The sequence below is a fragment of the Natrix helvetica genome, assembly GCF_964273705.1.
Source record: "Natrix helvetica genome assembly, chromosome: 1".
Taxonomy (NCBI): domain Eukaryota; kingdom Metazoa; phylum Chordata; class Lepidosauria; order Squamata; family Natricidae; genus Natrix; species Natrix helvetica.
In genome coordinates this window covers 119,150,913-119,170,482 of record NC_138548.1, presented here as the reverse complement: position 1 = coordinate 119,170,482, position 19,570 = coordinate 119,150,913, and the positions used below count along the sequence as shown (strand labels likewise).

The window sequence follows — 19,570 nt, the reverse complement described above, 5'->3', positions numbered from 1 at the left end:
TGGAATGTCTCTATTATTGAACTGACATTTTGTATTTATTATTTTGTGCTGTTCTGACTGAGAGCCAAAATGGGATGATTGATCATAGTTTTAGGACTTCTGAAAACGGAACTGACAGTTTTCATTTAGATTAATCCATCTTTCTGGTTCTTTTTAGATCCTCACCTTCTTCGAACTATGACTCCTGAAAATATGTGTCAAGTTACTCCCCCTTCACGGTTAGAGCATCCCCCACCCCCTCCGCCTCCTCCACCCCCACCCCACCTTCAGGGACTGCCACCACCACCACCACCTCATTCACACCAGCAGCAGCACAGCCATCACTATCCCAGCATGCAACGGGACATGTACTCGAAGGCTGAGCCTCTGATGCCACAGTTCACTATAGGGCAAGGCATGTCACCTGGTGACCTCCATCATGCTCAGCAGTCGCAGATGCTTCATCAGCTACTTCAACAACATGGAGCAGAGTAAGTTATTTGGGAGCAAGTTTGGAAAGGTAGCGGAGGAGTACATTTATGTCTGGAACCTTTTCGCCTCTTGTAAGTCAGGGTGTGGCTGTCAGTTGGAGGCTAGTAATCTAATTTAGTCTTTCCTACTGGACAACTTTAGGTCTGGGATACAAGATATGTGCATGTGTATGTATAATATGCAGTGTATGTACTCATACATACACACATGTATACATGGGCTAAATTTGATTAAATGTTTACTTTGCATGCCTGTTGTAATTTATGATTGATTTCTCCAGACTTCCAGTGCACCCTGCCAAGAAGAGGAAACACTCGGAGTCACCATCAAACACTCTCAATGCTCAGATGTTCAATGGAATGATAAAACAGGAGCCAGGTACAGGATCTGTGCCCCTCAACCCTGACAGAGTTCAGACACCTCCCTGGCATCAGCAGGGGGCACTCTCCCCAGGTTTGTACTGTAGTTATTCTTTCTGTTCCGTTCTAGTATTACCAGTACCCAGGTACTATTTATGTTCCAAAGAGGTAGATTTTTTTATTAAGTAACACATGGAGAACAAGGTATGGGATCTGAGCTGAAGCTCACAGAATGATAGTGTATGTTCAGGAAGAGCATCTTTGTACAACTGTATTGAGAGAGGGAAGTGAGAAGTCTCATCAGTTGTAAGAAAAAGAAAAGAAAACTGATGATAGCCTTCGACTTATGACCTTTCATTTAGCAATGGTTCAAAGTTACAATGGTGCTGAAAATATGAATTAACGACCATTGCCCATGCTTTCAATTGTTGGAGTGTTTCCACTGATATGTTATTGTGATCAGGCACATAGTAAATTGTTGTGCATTTGCAATGGTTGCAGCATCCCGCAGTCACACGATCTCCATTTGTAACTTTTCCAGTCAGCTTCCAACAATGATGCTTTGCTTACTGACAAGATTTCTGGTCCCAATTGTGGTTGTAAATTGAATACAAGGCAAAGAAAAAAAAATGGGTTTTGTTGCATAGCGAGTGAGGAATAGAAAAGGAGCATTTGCATCAGGGCAAATTTCAGTTCAATTTTTTTTATTGCTATAGGACTGATCCAGGATAATGACAGCTTGAACAGCTCTTCCTACTTGGATCCCAACTACCAATCTATAAAATGGCAGCCACATCAGCAGAACAAGTGGTCCACTCTGTATGATGCCAACTATAAAGAGCTGTGAGTATTTACAATCATATGACTGTAGACTCCTCTGCCTAACAGTTTCAACAGGGTTACTTTGGGCCCACTCAAGACTATAGTACTGATGAACAGACATTTCACCTCATAATTTTGTAGGGAATCTGATGTTTTATTCTGGTTTTTATTTTTCTACCTTTAAATTTGGTGTGTCTCACTTCAACACCACTTTGTGAATTTGTTTTTAAGAGTTTCCCTAAAAATTCCTAACATATTTTTAGATAGATTGCTTTATAATGCGCGCATTTTTTTATACCCCTTCATTTATTTATTTTTTCCCCTGCAGTTATTTCTCAGAATGCATTGTGGACATTTGTATATGTTTGTATATTTCAGGGCCTCTTATTTATTATTAAACAAATTTACATAGCCTCCCATCTCATTGAAGGTGATTCTGGATGGCCTACAATTAATTGGAAAAAAAAACCCACATGTATAGAACCACAAGTTAATTTTTTTAAAAAAAAATCACTGTAACAATAAATATTACAAAATCAGAGATATAAACCAGAGCAAAGAAGGAAGAAAAATACCAGCTCTGTAATGGAGCCATTTAAGTAGGTCTCTGATTCCGTGGGACCTCCAGGCCTGATAACATAACTAGGTCTTGAGGACCTTCTGGAATGTCAAAAAGGATGGAAGTAATCTTATTTAGGGGTGGGGAAGAAAGCTCCATATGGTGGTTGCAAGGACAGATGTCTCCTGGATCCCACTTAACATCGGTCCTTAGCTGATATTACCCAGACTATTCCTAGTTTAGATCTAGAACTAGACCTAATGAGATGGCTAATGTAACCAGTCGTGGAACTAATGGGATTCAAAGTCCAGAGCTACTCAAGTCTTGCCAGGGTTCAGCTGAAGCCTATTGTTCCCATCAAGACCCTCACAGCCTCCAGACACTGGGATAAGATCTCTTCCTATGTACTCATGTCTTGAATCATGAGGTTGAGCATCAAGTGAGTTTGTTTCATCTTTGTGAACAAATATAATTGTCAATAAATTATGTGCACTCTAGCATAGAGATGTCTGCAGTTTAAATCTTGGAGTACTGAATGGAAATCTTTAAAAAACTAGAGATATGAGTAAAAAGAGATCAGCTATTACCACTTTTGAGGTCATAAATAAATTTTGGATTGAATTTTTAATGTGCTTTCTAAAAAGGGGGTTTCAGGAAAGGGGAATATATTCTGTAGTTACCATCAGCAACTATTTTATCAATTTAAAGAGCAAAACGTTACCATGAAAAATTGATAGGTGATAAAAATTGAAACAGAACCGATAATATACAGTAGTTAGTTCTATTGCTAATGGAACTAATTACATTATTAGTCCTGAAGAGAGAACACATTTAGGAAGGAGCAATGGAATTGGCTTCTAGGAGAAATAGTGCAAGATGAGGATGGCGAGATATGGAAGTGTCACAGGTGAAAAACTAAAGGGGGAGTTAAAAAGAAAGAGGGAAGTTTAGATATACAATACAATACAATACAATAGTAGAGTTGGAAGGGACCTTGGAGGTCTTCTAGTCCAACCCCCTGCCTAGGCAGGAAACCCTATACCGTTTCAGACAAATAGCTATCCAACATCTTCTTAAAGACTTCCAGTGTTGGGGCATTCACAACTTCTGGAGGCAAGCTGTTCCACTGATTAATTGTTCTCACTGTCAGGAAATTCCTCCTCAGTTCTAAATTGCTTCTCTCCTTGATTAGTTTCCACCCATTGCTTCTTGTTCTACCCTCAGGTGCTTTGGAGAATAGTTTGACTCCCTCTTCTTTGTGGCAACCTCTGAGATATTGGAATAATGCTATCATGTCTCCCCTAGTCCTTCTTTCTCTTAAGCTAAACATACCCAGTTCCTGCAACCGTTCTTCATATGTTTTAGTCTCCAGTCCCCTAATCATCTTTGTTGCTCTTCTCTGCACTCTTTCTAGAGTCTCCACATCTTTTTTACATCGTGGCGACCAGAACTGAATGCAGTATTCCAAGTGTGGCCTTACCAAGGCATTATAAAGTGGTATTAACACTTCACGTGATCTTGATTCTATCCCTCTGTTGATGCAGCCTAGAACTGTGTTGGCTTTTTTGGCAGCTGCTGCACACTGCTGGCTCATATTTAAATGGTTGTCCACTAGGACTCCAAGATCCCTTTCACAGTTACTACTACTGAGTATGGTATCACCTATACTGTACCTGTGCATTCCGTTTTTGTTGCCTAAATGTAGAACCTTACTCTTTTCACCATTGAATTTCATTTTATTAGATAGTGCCCAATGTTCAAGTTTGTCAAGATCCTTCTGTATCTTAAGCCTATCTTCTGGAGTGTTGGCTATTCCTGCCAGCTTGGTATCATCTGCAAATTTGATGAGTTCCCCATTTATTCCCTCATCCAAATCATTGATGAAGATGTTGAAGAGTACTGGGCCTAAAACAGAGCCTTGGGGTACTCCACTGCATACTTCCCTCCATGTAGATGCAGTTCCATTGAGAACTACACGTTGAGTGCGGTTGGTCAGCCAGTTACCAATCCATCTGGTGGTGATGCTGTCTAACCCACATTCTTCTACTTTATCTAGTAGTAGGTTATGGTCTACCTTATCAAAAGCCTTACTGAAGTCCAAGTAAACTATATCAACGGCATTCCTCTGGTCCACTAATTTTGTCACATTATCAAAGAATGCAATAAGATTAGTCTGGCATGATCTGTTTTTGACAAATCCATGTTGGCTTTTGGCTATTACTTTGTTTGCTTCTAGGTGTTCGCAAATTCGTTGCTTGATTATTTTTTCCAGAATCTTTCCTGGTATTGAGGTTAGGCTGATAGGTCTGTAGTTTCCTGGATCTAATTTTTTCCCTTTTTTGAAGATGGGAACCACATCAGCTCTTTTCCAGTCCTCTGGTAGTTCCCCGGTGTTCCAGGATCTCTGAAAGATATAATTCAGTGGTTCTGAGATCTCGTCTGCTAGTTCCTTCAGAACTCTGGGGTGTAATCCATCCGGTCCTGGTGATTTGAACTCATCTAGGGTAGACAGGTGCTCACTTACCATTTTCTTCCCTTTATTCTTTCAGAATAAATATATATAGTGTGCACTGAAAACCCCCTTGGGTTTTTGGGTGTAAAACTACTTAAATAACTGTTGGAAGGTGAAGAAAAGAGAAATATGGGTGAGTACAGAATAACAGAGTTGAAAGGGACCTTGGAGGTCTTCTAGTACAGCATCCTGCTTAAGCAGGAGATCCTGTACAATTCTGGACAAATAGCTGTCTAGTCTCTTCTTGAACACCTCCAGTCCTAGACAGTGACGTGCGGTGAGGTTTATGGCTGGTGAGGCTGGTGACGTCATCAAATGATCATCATGAAGGGAGGACTGTGACAACTTTGATCTTTGCAAGCGTGCAAGCAAAATACCCCAGGATCATGGTGGCGGGGACAGCAACTCCTTCTGCTGCGCTGCGGAGAAGAGCCACGCTGTGCTCCTCAGTGCTAGCCTCAGATCAGCGCAAGCCACAGTCCGCTTCCTGTTGGCTCAGGAAGGAGGGGAATGGGACCACGTGTGCAGGAGGCTCCTCAGTGCCAGCCTCAGATCAGCACGAGCTGTGGTCCCCTTCCTGTTGGCTCAGGAAGGAGGGGAATGGGACCACGTGTGCAGGGGAAGGGGACTGCGGCTCGCACTGATCTGAGGCTAGCGCCGAGGAGCACAGCGTGGCTCTTCTCCGCAGCGCAGCGGAAGGAGTTGCTGTCCCCGCCACTGTGATCCTGGGGTATTTTGCTTGCACATGCAAGAAAGAGATGAAAGAGAAAAGGGAAGAATTTTTTTTTTTCATGATGAAAGCGGTGAGGCTCTGCCTCCCCTGACTGCACGTCACTGGTCCTAGAGTACCCACAGCTTCTGGAGGCAAGTCGTTCCACTGATTAATTGTTCTAACTGTCATGAAATCTCTCTTTAGTTCTATGTTGGTTCTCTCCTTGATTAATTTCCATCCATTGTGTCTTGTCCTGCTCTTAGATGTTTTGGAGAATAGTCTATCCCCCTCTTCTGTGTGACTGCCCTCAAATATTGGAAGACTGCTATCATGTCACCCTTAGTCCTTCTCTTCATTAGACTATGCTATGCCATTATTATATTAATTACATTACATTATTATTAACATATTAAATTGTTATGCTATGTTGGTGCTATGTTTATTACAAAGGAATAGAAAGAAATCGGGTGCATGCTTTATAGGACAATGCAAATGCTAAGGCTGAAGAACAATCTAGGTGACTTATATGGACATAAGAAAGATAAAGAAGCCACATAAGGTGAGAGCAAGAGGCTGAGGAAAGCCAGCTTACCAGGGTAGGGTTTACAGGGTGAGAAAGACAAATGTTCAATGAAAAAAAATGCTGCACATCCTTCCCACATTCCAGAAAGGTGATAGAGAACTGGCAGTCAGCCACATGGATTCTGGGAATGGCCTCCTTTTAAAAAAAAATCCTCTCTATTTCTAGACAGCTTGTATCTCTTGTTTGTCTCCATTTGTGGGGAGAGGGAACATTGGCTTTTTGTGATACCAAATAAAATGAGATGATTATCTGCCTTCATGAGAGCAATCTGGAGAGAAAAGGCCAGTGATTTACATGAAAGCCAGCTGTGACATCAGTAAGAGGCTGCCCCTAAATGGCCTGGGATACCCAAACAAAGTGTCTTCCAGGGCTCCATCCCAAGGTCTTGCAGAAGGCAATTTATCTAAGTTCCTTCAAGGCACAGAATGGGAGTAGAGTAAGATATTGATGTATTGTGTCAGCCAAAGGGCAAATTAGTGCAAAGATTTTACTAACCCTTCCTCTGAACAATTAAAAAGCAATTCTATCAGAGCAGGGATGGGTTTATTTAGAAAAAAATATATGTCGTTGTAAAATATAATTAAAAATCCAAAGTATTTTACACTTTAAAGTGGTACATTTTAAGTTATTTATTCATTGGATCCTTTTTTTCTTAATGTTTTAGCCAATCATGCTTTAACATTGAGCCTTCAGGGCTCTAAATAAGCTGGGATTGAAAGTTGTGGAGAGGCTAGGTGTTTCTTCAATACAGCAAAATTGAAAGATATTTTGGTGACATTGCAGGTAGCAATTAGCCTACCTTTAACATTGTAAAGCAGTATTTTTTTTCTAATTTAGGAGAGGGCTTTTTATGTAGTAATGCTACAGCAATGGGGGAAGGGTAGGTAATGTCATGATCTCATAATACAGCTTCATTTTTAGAAGTGAGTTAGAAGTGAATTTTGCTAGGTTGCTAAGAACAACTATGGTAATGAAGGTTTTTTTCCTCCCAGTGAAATAAAAGAGATAAAAATAATTCATATTGTCTTTCAAAATAAGCCCACCTCTTGCCAAAAACAACAGAGAATTTGCTTGCACATGTCTTAAAATATGCCAGCATTCTCTAATTTTATGCATAATTTCACGAACATGAAAAGGCAGAGAGGGTTGGAGTGTAGATATTTATTGTAGCCTTAAAAGAATTTTGATCTTTTTGCCATTCTTTGTGTCTCCCCCATGTTTACATGGGAAAGGCACACATTTCTTTGACAAAGGAAATGCAAGCCAATTAGCTATTTAAATCCACTGCAAATATACTATTCTGATAAGAAACTTACTTCTGAATCCAGTTTTTCTTAACTGAATCCAGTTTTTCTAACCCTAACACACACACACACACATCTGTTTACCTGACAACTTCTTATGAAGATAATAAAGCTTGGAGTTTAAAAAGAAACAGTACATCCGGTAACAAGGTACCAAAGTAAATATAATTATTTTTAATAGAAGGAGGTAAAAAAAACCTACTCATATATTGAAACAAATGGTATTTTAAATCAAATCATTTAAGAGGATTTTAACACTTGGATCTTATTTAAAGTTTAGTTGAAAGTTAGATTTTCAAGGATATACTGGGAAGTGTTTTAAGATTAAAAATATGTAATCATTTTAATACATAAAATACGCCAGATGCCATCCCCATTCCCAGCTGTAGTGTTCTGGAGCCTCAGAAATTGGAAATTTGCTTAAATTTGCTTAAAAAGAGCAATTCATCTATTTTTGACTCCTTTAGGCTATTGTGTGATCCCTAGAAACTCATTCTCACTTGTTACTGAAAATTGGAAGCATTTTGGCTTATCACCAATGTGGTCATTCAGAACGATTTATCTTAAATATAAAGAATCAAATGAATATGCATGTCCTGTCTGCTAAGGTCTTCATATATTTCTTCTGGACCTTGTGGAAGTGTCTAGTTGGTCATCCTATAGCAGGGCTCAGGTCCACAAGAGAGAATCCCCCAACCTCCTCTTACAGACGCTATTGTATCTGGGTCTTCACAACCCAGTCCTGACTTCTGCTTTCGGGGAGAAGCATGGCAGTTCCTATGTCTGCTATCTATCTTCCAAGGGCATTTCAACTGTGATCTCCTAACTTCATGGAAAGGGCTTTCTTACGTTATGCTGCCTGTCACTTAAAAAGTAAACTACAAAAAACAACCAACATATCTAAATAATTACAATAGTACCTCTTCTGGCCACGTGGCATAGAGGTTTGGAAACTAGAGGATTCAGTTCTTGCTTCTTCCTCTTTAAATATAAATCAGTTTCCAGGGAATAAACAAAATGAAAACTTTATTTGTTTAAAATACACATACACATACATATACAGATCTTTTGATTTTAAGTATTAAAATCAAATATTAAGTATTAAAATCAAATTTTAAATATTAAAATCAAATTTTAAGTATTAAAATCAAATTTTAAGTATTAAAATCAAATTTTAAGTATTAAAATCTAGGCATTCAGTGCGGAAGAAAACAATTATAAGACTGCCCAGATTGTGGTAATTTGCACCAGAGTTCCAGCCACAAGATTATGATGGTCTCTTATAAATTAAAAGCTCTCAGCCCAAGTTTCCCAAGAGTTTGGAAAGAATATAAAATATCACAGGTCATAAAAATATTCTAAAGAAAACATTATATTTTCATAAATGTAGACTGATCTTGAAGCCTGGGAGTAAATACCAGTTCCATAACTTCTATAGAGAGCGATAAAGAAATGGAGACCTGGCACAACACAGAGAGGGGGTGGGGAGGAAACCTCAGCACAAATTCCTGGCTACCTGTATTTTACTCCTTCTATAGAAATAAGGGGCTTTGTGAAAATGTTGATCCTCTGTTTTGGTGCCCTGGACTATTTCAGCTTTTTGGAGCTTCCCAGTACTAATTAGAGGTTCCTACGGATTACGATCAAAGGAATACTTTGCAGTGATGTGGCTTGCTTGAAAGGGCCAAGATCTGAGCAAGAAATAGCATGGGGAAGTGTGGGAAGACTTTGATTTCCTCCCAGCCTCTCTGATTTTGGGAGAGATATGCTTGACACTCAGTCTTGAGATTTCAGATGGACTTGGCAGCACATCCTGATCTGTATCCTGAAGGCTGCATTCCTCATAGTGTTACATATGAGGAGGTAAAGAAAACAACCCTGTTTGATTTTCAGAACTTATAGCCAGTACTGGTTTTCTTGCAATAAAATTTGAAGGAGAAGCTTTAGCATTTTTTTCCCTGATGAACAATGTTCATCTTAAATTTTTAGTGATGGCATGTGGAGTTTTTTAAGCCTAATTTTAGAAAGTAAAGTGTAAAAAAAACTTTTAAAGTGCTTCACAGGTTGCTAAGCTTGAAAAAACAAAACAAAAATAAATTTAAAAATTCCCACTGTTTATTTTCCCCCCTTTCATTTCTGAAGCTTGCTATAGGTTCAAAAGCTTACTTTAATTACAGAACGTGGTGTATTTGCTGATTAATTAATTGCAAAGCTTGGGGAAGGGTTGTGAAAGGTGCATTGGTGGTTCAGTGCCCGGTCAGGGAAGGCGTGCAGTGGGCAGTATGGCTTGAGAAGGATGTATGGAGGCATGCAGGAGTTACTGGGTTGGTCAGGGAAGGCATCTGGCATTGCGGCATGGGTCAGGGAGAGGAAGTGCTGCAGCAGCCAAAAGCACTGAAGCAGTCACAACTTTCCCAAACTTCCCTCAGGAGGCATGAGTCCCAGATTTTGATGCATTCTGTATGGTAGCCTGTTTGAGATAGCTTAGTTCAAAAATTGTTATGCCACGAACTGTTTAACTGTTTCACCCAGTTAAAGATAATTAAAAAATTTTTTTTAGTTTTTATATAAATTATTTTGTTAGCTACAAAGAAATTGTGCCAGGTTTATACTGAAAGTTGCCACAAAAGATATTCCAATTAGGAAAGTAGGCAAGAATTACATTATCTCTATGGAATATTCTTGCATTTTCAGAGTAGCAGTGGGAAACTCTTGAGATACAACTAAGTTAATTAAATCCTTTTTAATTTTTCTCATTTGGATCAATTTTAGTGGTGGATAGTGTGTTTGCACTGAGCCACTTTTTAATCACAGTTTAATGAGAATCAATACAAGAGCATGTGAAGGTTGATAATCTATGGTACTTTGATCAAATGATAGGTTACCTTATTGGGCAGGGAAATGACAAAAATGTTATTGAGATGTGCTCCTTAAACTAGACTTCTGGGGTCGCTTGGATTAACTAAAATACAATAGAAACATTCCTGCATTAAGATAAATATTTGACACTGATACAATTATCTTTTTAACATTATCTTCTTGACATCAGCTCATGACTTTACAGAGCTAATATTAATACTGGGGAAAATTAACACTGGTAGAGGACTTTGTATTACTAATGCTAGAACTAGTTATTACTTTGTATTGAATCGAGGATTTTATTATGATACAATAAACAGTTACAATAGGTGTAAAACACGACACACTCTTTTTTTCCTTCTGTTTTCTTTCTCAAACACTTTAATCTTAGCCACTGTCTCTTCTAAAATGTCATCAAGATGCCAGTCTTTTGCACTTCATTTAGTTCATCCAGTAAGTAATGAAAGATAGGTAGTAAGGGAAATCTAAAACTGATATATACCTTTGAGGAAGAAAAAGCCATGCATATTGATGTGGCTCAGTATAATGGTTATGGTAGGTTAGTAAGGATTTATGTGAAATCAGACAAGAAACATTGGTTGTATTGAAATAAGAATGAACTTCTAGTGGCCACCAATATGACAAAGTGAATGTTTTAAATTGTCGTACTGCATTCTATGTAAGTTGTCAAGACTCTTTTTGATTGCAGCAGGATAGAAATGTGTATAATAAGAAAGTAAATAACATTTACTTTTCCAATATATATCCATTTGCCTGTACTACACCAATTCTCTGAAACCTATAATTTGCAACAGTCTACCCGGCACAGTTATGTTATAATACTGTTTTTGTGTTACTTACTATCAATAAGTATTACTATCAGTAATCATTGGATTTAGCTAGGCGTTTGACAAGTGTGGAAGAAAACTAGAGTAGTGGTGAATAACATTAATTCCTTAGTTGAATGCTAGCATTCTGCTATTTTCAGTCAATTTGTTGACTCACTATTCAACTTACTTGAAATTGTATGAATACGGACTGTCTGCGCACTGAGCCCTGCACAAAATGAATGTGCAGCAAATGAGTTTAAAAAAATACTTTTGTTGACTTTCAGCATAACCCTTTCCCAGGAATGTTTCACGGACTGATTCCAGGTGTTGTTTGACAGCAGTTATTATTCAGAATGATCTGAAATTCTGCAAGGTCTTCACTTTCATCTATTTTTCAATAAAGACAGACTGTACGTTTATAATCCATAATATGCTATCTATCGTATTCTTATCTTAATTTTCTACCCTAGAAGAGCGCTAATGATTATTTTAGTATTTATTTTATTTATATCTCTTTTTTTTCCTCTAGGAGCTGTGACTTATGTGAGGACCTCACTTTGTTTTATCCTCACAACAGCTAGTTTCTGAGATGGTTCAGGCAGAGAGTGAATGGCTTGACCAAAGACATCCACCCTGGTTCAATAAGCTGGATCTGAACTTTCCCATTCTTATAAACATTACAGTGTCCTGAAACTTTTATCTTATCTGAAGATAACTAATGTATCTGTGGACATTATGGTGCCACCTAGACATCTTCACTGCCAGAGATTCAAAGGAATGATAAATCTCTGAATCTCCTTATTTCTTCAAAAGGGTCTGGAACATTATTCACATTTTAGGGGCTCAGTAATCTGTTGTCCTTATTTCTTGTTTTGATTTGATGCTCATCTAGTCTCACATTTTCATTTTTCCTGTATTGCTCAGAGTTAATTCTACTTCTTTTATTCTTGAATTGCTCTGTATTATGTCCCAATCTATGTTTAAAGAGCACGTATATGGTTGTTTTTTAAAAATGGATCTTCTCAAGGATGATACTGGAAATCCTCAATTTACAATCACAGTTGGGACCAGAATTTCCATCACTTAGTGATGCAATCATTAAGTGAATCTTTATGTGATATGCCCAATTTTACAAGCTTTTTTGCTACAGTTTTTAAGTGAATCATACTATTGTTAAGTGATGCTAGCTTCCCCCGTTTACTTTGCTTGTTGGAAGCCCGCTGGGAAGGTCAGAAATGGGGATCACATGACTCCCAAGATGCTGTAACAATCATAAATACATACTGGTTGTCAAGCACCAATATCATGATATGATTGATGGGATGCTGTGATGGTTGTAGGAGTGAGGATGAGTTGTACACTACTTTTTTCAGTGCCGTTCAACAAATTGTATCCATTGTAACAGACATTTTTTAGATCATATTTGTCTTCCTATACTAAGAGTTTAAACTCATCTTGCTTATTTCCCATACTTCTAAATGCTTTTGTATAGAAATGCAGGCTATGTTTGAAAGTTAAATCAAAGCATGTTAAAAACAACGTAATTGCCAACATTAGAATGATTTTATTAGTCTGACAGGACTTGTTCTTAGCTCATTTTTTCTTAAACCTAGTAATTTCTGTAGTAGATTAAAAGTGCTATGGGCATAATATATCTTAATTTCAGCAAAGCAATTATACTTCATGGCATTTGTAGCAAGTTAATTATAGGCTGGATGACAGTTAAGTGGGATAAATGGCTTACTGGGGGATGGAGAAGGAAAGTGTGCTCACCCATGGTTCCTAAGGGTATGGTTCCTAATGGTATTGAGTGGAATGGCGTGAAGGATCAGAGATTTTGGAACAGGATCAGAAAAAGGTGACATAGATGATCCTACGAGTAGAAACTGAATTCTGTGAAGAGAGATTGATTATAAATGAGGAAAGACAATTGAGGCAAGATATAATAGTACTTTCAAATACTGAAAGGTATCACATAGAGAATGTAGAGTTCTGTGTGTAGAACATGGGCAGATAGATTCAAGTTATAGGAGGGCAGTTTTGATTGTTAAAAAAAAGCTTACTCCGTTAAGGGCAGTTTGATGGGGAAACCAAGTACACAGAAAAGTGTACACGGGTGTATTAAGTCCAACTTCTCATGAATTCCTTTGAATTCTGCTAAGCATTGAGAAGATTCATGTGCATAGGCATGATTAGCAATAAATCAGTTTAATTGGATCTTCACTGGCCTGCTACTCCAAGTGATCATCAAAATGCTTTGGCGTTTGTTTGTTTATAGTTAAACTTGTATACCACCAAATGGCTGGCTTATAATCAAAGACATTACAATAAAACCTATAAAATATGAAAGATGGCTAGTACAATGGACTGGATAGAATGAAGTAACAGTTTTCCCTCTTCCTCACCAAAGCCCTGGGTGAAGAGCCAGGTCATATGATGGCTCTTCTAAACAATAGCAGAGTAGGGCCATCCAGATCCTGATGAGAATCTCATTGCAGAGGACAGGTGCTGCCATAGAAAAAGTGTACTGATAGATAACATTATGTAATGAAAGGAACCCAGAGTGTATTAAAACAACCAGGCAGATGTTGTGGGAGACTGCTGGTCCCTCAAGCAGTGGTGGGCTGCTTCCGGTTCGGACCAGTTCACCCAAACCAGTAGTTCCGAGCACTGGTTGGCCCCACCCATCTGCCCTGACGCTATCTGGGCATACATATCTCACTTTCCGGCTTGCTCGCTCCACCCCACAGCCAAGCTGATTTGTGCGCCTCTCCCGTTCTACTAACCATGGCTGACCTAGCAGGTATGCAGGAAGCTGCCCCCATCGAAAAATTCTTGTTTTAGGTGTTGCATACAAGTGCGGAAAGTGCACGCACTCACATTTTCTGCGAACCGTTTGTTAAAGTATGTGCAGCCCACATCTGCCCTCAAGTAACCAGCCCCTTTGACATGTTGTGTTCCATTATACTATGTTGTGTTAAGTTACATTATATTGTTATCTTATGACTCCTTTATAAAAGGTGCATCATCATAATCCTTGCTTGGGCCAAAGCCACCTTGTCTATAGTTTGCAGCATGAAGACTTCTCCTCTGCAGACATCTGCACTTAAGTTGTGAAGGTTGCCAGCTGATCTCATTTGCATGATGACAAAGAAAAAGACTTACCAAGCCTGCTTCTGTGCAATATGCCTCCTTTTGTATATGATCGAATAGGCCTATTTCAGTAACTATTTATCTATGCTGGAACTGTCCTGATGACACATTGAATTCCCCTTGTGCTGTTCATAGCCTTGCTTGGGTGGATATGGACAGTGTTGAGAACAGATTACAAGGTATGAGGTTAATCTGATAGAGAAGTGATGGGTTTCAATTTATTTTACTCCTGGTTCTCTCGTGCGCTCATGCGCAGAAGCATCCAGGTGGGTGGGCGGAGCCTTCCGCAGCTGCCACTACCGGTTCGCCCAATCCGGGGAGGACCGGCAGAAACCCACCTCTGTAATAGAGTCAAAAAATCTTCATACCTATAAAGGTTTGGACATTTAAATAGTTCATATTCCTCTGGGTGGAAGCTTTCCTAACTTTCCCAGACAACCAAAAGTGCCTTTCTTTTCTGGTTTTAGAGATGCATTGAACAGTAATCAGCTCAAGTGAACTGTGTATAGAATTTGCTTGGAGGAGTACTCGTAGTTGCTTTGATTCCCCCTTTTGTAACTGTTCCTCTCAAGTTTTATTGATGAATTGAATATTTTGACAGAAGTCATGGTTGGACCCAAAGACAGTGTGCAGTGGCTTAAGATTAAGGAGGAAGAGGTCTGTGTCTGCTTTTAGGTGATGGGCAGGAAAATTTTGATTTCTCAATAGAGTGGAATACCAAGATATGTAGGAAGGAAGGAAGGAAGGAACATGAAAATGAATCACCAGAAATGTGAGGAAAGGGGAGAGGGGAAAGGAAATTCCTCTCATACTTTCTGACTAAGGTAGCTTGCTCTGTGACCACCATCTGCTTTTTGTTCAGGGCACATCGCTAGCAGCTTGGGGTCCCTCTTGTTACTATGAGGAAAACTTAAATGGCTCCTTACAGACTCTGCCAGGTTCACTCACCCCGCAGGTGCTGACAGTGTATAGAGTTTATCCAGTTGCCATCGGCATGTCTGAGGAGGAGCCTCAATCTGTACAGGACTTCAGACTTTTGGAAATGAAGGCAAAATACTGAGAGGCTGTTAAGCTCCCATACAGAACTCTGCTTTTGCTTTGGGATCTTCTGCTTTTCCTTCTGTCCTACCCATTTACAATACAATACAATACAATACAATACAATACAATACAATACAATACAATACAATACAATACAATAGCAGAGCTGGAAGGGACCTTGGAGGTCTTCTAGTCCAACCCCCTGACTTTCTCTGACTCGGCACCCACTGTCTTTCCCCTGTTTTCCATTTTCCTTCTTGTTTTCCTTTCTGATGAAGCTTTTGGTTTAAACCTTTCTTTCTGCATCTTTCTGGTGCTTTCTCACATGTTCACCCCCAGCAGGCTTGAAGAAGTTGTTTGACTTGAGTGCAGCCATTTTTCTTTCACTACAACTTCGACTTTGGATCAGGACTTGGGAGGATTTTTTTTTTTTAAGTAACACATTTGTGTTGCTTGAAAAGGTTTGAAAATCTCTGGTTTCAGCCATATGTGATGGTGGAAACAAGACTGTCCATAAACAAATTTTGGATATAGCTGTGTCTTATTGGTGCTCCTATTTGTTCTTTTGTCCAACATGTTTTCTCTTGTCTATTTTTCCCTTGCTTCCAGACCTATGCCCACATACCGAGTGGATGCAGATAAAGGCTTCAATTTCTCTGTGGGAGACGATGCTTTCGTGTGCCAGAAAAAAAACCACTTCCAAGTCACCGTGTACATTGGTATGATTGGAGACCCCAAATATGTCAAGACTCCTGAGGGTCTGAAGCCACTTGAATGCTTCTATCTGAAACTGCATGGGGTGAAGGCAAGTCTAAGAATAGCGAACTGCATCATTTAAAAGGATAGGTGGCAGCCTGATGGGAAAACTTGAAGAAATGTGCAAATGTGTCTCTCTATTAAAAAATAAGGGGTTTTTTTTGGGGGGGGGGATACAGATTTTTTTTAGGGACTTGTTTTCAGTTTCATGGAATTTTAAGTAAAAATAGGTAGAACAATCCATAATATGGAATTACAAATGCATATCTGAGTTTGTTTGTGTGGCATATTTGACTAGCTAAGTTCTAGGTCAAAATGGCTGACAAAGCATTTGCTTTTAATTAAATTTAATACATATTCATAAAATAAATTCTCATTAAACATTACCACAGTTAGATAACCATTAAAACAGAAAAGATACCCAGTGCATACATTGGTGCTTAAAAGATTGTGAACCTTTTAAATCCTAAAAATTAATAAGAATGACCCAATTAAACACATTTATTTACTGAGGAAAATTATACAAAGTTACATATTTATTTGTGGCAATATTAATATGGCTTTGGAGTCTGTTGGATGGCTGTATAGATTGACACATGGCTTTGCACTTTATTTTATTTATTTATTAAACTTTTATGCTTGCTTGCATATTGTTTTGCCTGCTTATTATGTTTTCTGGTATTAAATTTTTGTTTTAATTGAGTTTTAATTGGGTTTTAAAGAGGTTTTTATTGATCTTTGTGTTATTTATTAATAGTTTTGCTTGGTTGTCCATAGTCACATATTTGATGGTTAGCTATACAAATTGAATGAATGAATGAATGAATGAATGAATGAATGAATGAATGAATGAATGAAAACATCATGGATCCAACCACCTCTTTCTTTTGCATAGCCTTTACAAAACCAAGGAGTGTGTGACTCTGGTAAACAGGTAATCAGATTAGCAGCATCTTTGCAACTTTTAAAAATCCAGATTTTTTTTAGTTAACAGCTGTTATTTTTAAAAAAAATTCCATTACTATACAGACATTGTCTTTATGAATTTAGAATACAACTTTAAAAATCAAATAGAAAGCATATAAGAATGACAGCTCTAGCATTTTTGTTGTACTTATGGTATAAAATTCATTCTGTGTAGTATTAGACACCATCAATTTATAGACATTCAAAGGGTAGTCTGGAATATGTTTCTATATCCAGACCTTTTGCAGGGATGCCCTTAACAGGAAAATCCTGTTTCTAATATACAGTAAAGAATTACATTGAGGTCTTAAGCTGTTGTGTTTGTATTATATTTTGTTCCCACTTCTGTGAAGTTAATTATTAAAATTTAGAGCATTAATATTTGTGCAGTCCTTACAGAACTATTTTTCAATTTTAGTTTGCCAACTACATGCTTATCTTATAAATAGTGACAGATGGTCCAACTTAGACAACATATTTTTAGTAATTTCCCTGTGATTATATTTGTTGTAGGAGTTATTATCTAAATCTAAGTTATTATCTTATTTATTTATTTTTATTTATTAGCTGCCCATCTTACTACAGGCTAACTCTGGGCAGCTATACACACTAACATTTTACATCTAGGAAGTACATATATGCGTGTCTGTATGAATGTATATGTTCAAATGTTCCTTATATCCTTCCTCTCCTGTAAGAAGGATAATTGCCAGTCTCAAGTACATGTAATTATTTTACTGCAGTTCTTTAAAATGAAAGTGCCTCTTTAAGATTGAATATACTTGAATATGCATAAAGAAAAACAGTGTACTCATAACTGACTTTAAAATTGATCTGGGTCTTCTTTTTTCAGTTGGAAGCATTAAACCAATCAATCAACATAGAACAGTCGCAGTCAGATCGCAGCAAAAGACCTTTTAATCCTGTCATGTGAGTACTCCTCAGGGCTTCAGGGAGAAGTCAGGCACTGGGGTCAAGCTATGTATTTACTTCTATGTTTAGTCCTCTAGTCTTTCTTCTATTTCCTTTTCAAACTCTGGTTCCCTCTACCTCTTGATCCATGATTTTTATAAAATGTCCTTGTCCTGCTCCAATTGATTAATTGACAGGTGCAGATCCTCCATTATTCTAATCTTCTCTCCTCAAGATCACGTGAAGTGTTAATACCACTTTACAATGCCTTAGTAAGGCCACATTGGAATACTGCGTCCAGTTTTGATCACCACAATGTAAAAAAGATATCGAGACACTAGAAAGAGGGCAGAGAAGAGCAACAAAGACGATTAGGGGATTGGAGGCTAAAACATATAAAGAACGATTGCTGGAACTGGGCATGTCTAGTTAATGAAAAGAAGGACTAAGGGAGACATGATAGCAGTGTTCCAATATCTCAGGGGCTCCAAAAGAAGAGGTAGTCAAGCTATTCTCCAAAGCACCTGAGGGTAAGGAGGAAACTAATCAAGGAGAGAAGCAACTTAGAACCAAGGAAAAATTTCCTGACAGTTAGAAGAATTAATCAGTGGAACAACTTGCTCCAACACTGGAAGATTTTAAGAAACAATTGAATAACCATTTGTCTGGAGTGGTGTGGGGTTTCCTGTCTAAGTAGGTGGTTGGACTAGAAGATCTCCAAGGTCCCTTCCAACTCTGTTATTCTCTTCTATTCTATTTTCAGGGTCAATTTGCCTCCAGAACAAGTCACAAAGGTCACAGTGGGGCGGCTGCACTTCAGTGAGACCACGGCCAATAACATGAGGAAGAAGGGGAAGCCTAATCCTGATCAAAGGTAAGCTTCCACTTGGTGACATTTATTTAAGATTTCCAGTGCTATTTTTTTCAACATAAAGATTATCCGGATAGTAATCAAATGTGTATAATAGAAACTAATGTGGAATTTAAAATAACTTTGGTGGTTAAGGATCAAGGGACACCCAAATTCAAGATCTACTTTCAGCTAAAGAATCACACTGAATAACTAGGTCAATCATTCTCTTATGCCCAACCTGCCTCATCAACTTTTTTGTGCTATGTAAATGGCCATAAATAAGGATACTTCACTATTGATTCCACAGGTGCCTGCCTACATGTCTCCACCTATATCTCAATATCTTCTTACAGCTGAGTCACCTGAGGATGGCCCAGGGTGCTACACTCTGGGAGGGTTTTCCTAAGGTGCCATCTCAAAAAGCTGTGGCCAGGCACAGTAGAAAGTGATGAAGTTTATTGGGAAGGCAGCCCAATTTGACACACATTTGCCCACAATCTTGTGGGTCCAGTTGATTCTGCTGGTTTCCTTTGAGACCATGTCTTCAGTCTGGCCCTGACTTACTCACTTGCCTTTTAGTCCTCTTGTATTTGCAAGATCTGAACTCTGTCATCTGCAACCACTTTTAATTAGTTGATTGATCATTCAGTGAAAAGCCCTGAAATTGACCAGCCTGTGCCTATAATTGGAAGTGTAATTGAAAGGGCTTGTCTCATGCAATTCTGTACAGTAGCCTCTTTGCAGACAATGGCTTTTCCATGCTGCTGCTTCCAGGGAAGCTCTGGCTACTTCCTTCCTCTCTTTATATTCTCTATCATGAAATTTTGAAATTTATAGTTTACAGATCCCACCCTGATTTCCCATAGCTAAGCCTTTCT

At 38.5% G+C, this 19,570-nt stretch overlaps 1 protein-coding gene across 5 annotated transcripts in view; it reads left to right on the top strand.

Moving 5' to 3' along the window:
- MYRF (myelin regulatory factor) overlaps nucleotides 1–19,570 on the top strand; it is a 113,076-nt gene that overhangs the window by 67,992 nt on the left and 25,514 nt on the right. For all 5 annotated transcript variants that reach the window (XM_081934929.1, XM_081934928.1, XM_081934927.1 and 2 more), the window contains 6 exons: nucleotides 158–470; nucleotides 752–924; nucleotides 1,547–1,673; nucleotides 15,815–16,010; nucleotides 17,781–17,857; nucleotides 18,603–18,713. In XM_081934929.1, coding sequence (XP_081791055.1) covers nucleotides 158–470; nucleotides 752–924; nucleotides 1,547–1,673; nucleotides 15,815–16,010; nucleotides 17,781–17,857; nucleotides 18,603–18,713 — 997 coding nt within the window. The remainder of the gene's footprint in view (nucleotides 1–157; nucleotides 471–751; nucleotides 925–1,546; nucleotides 1,674–15,814; nucleotides 16,011–17,780; nucleotides 17,858–18,602; nucleotides 18,714–19,570) is intronic.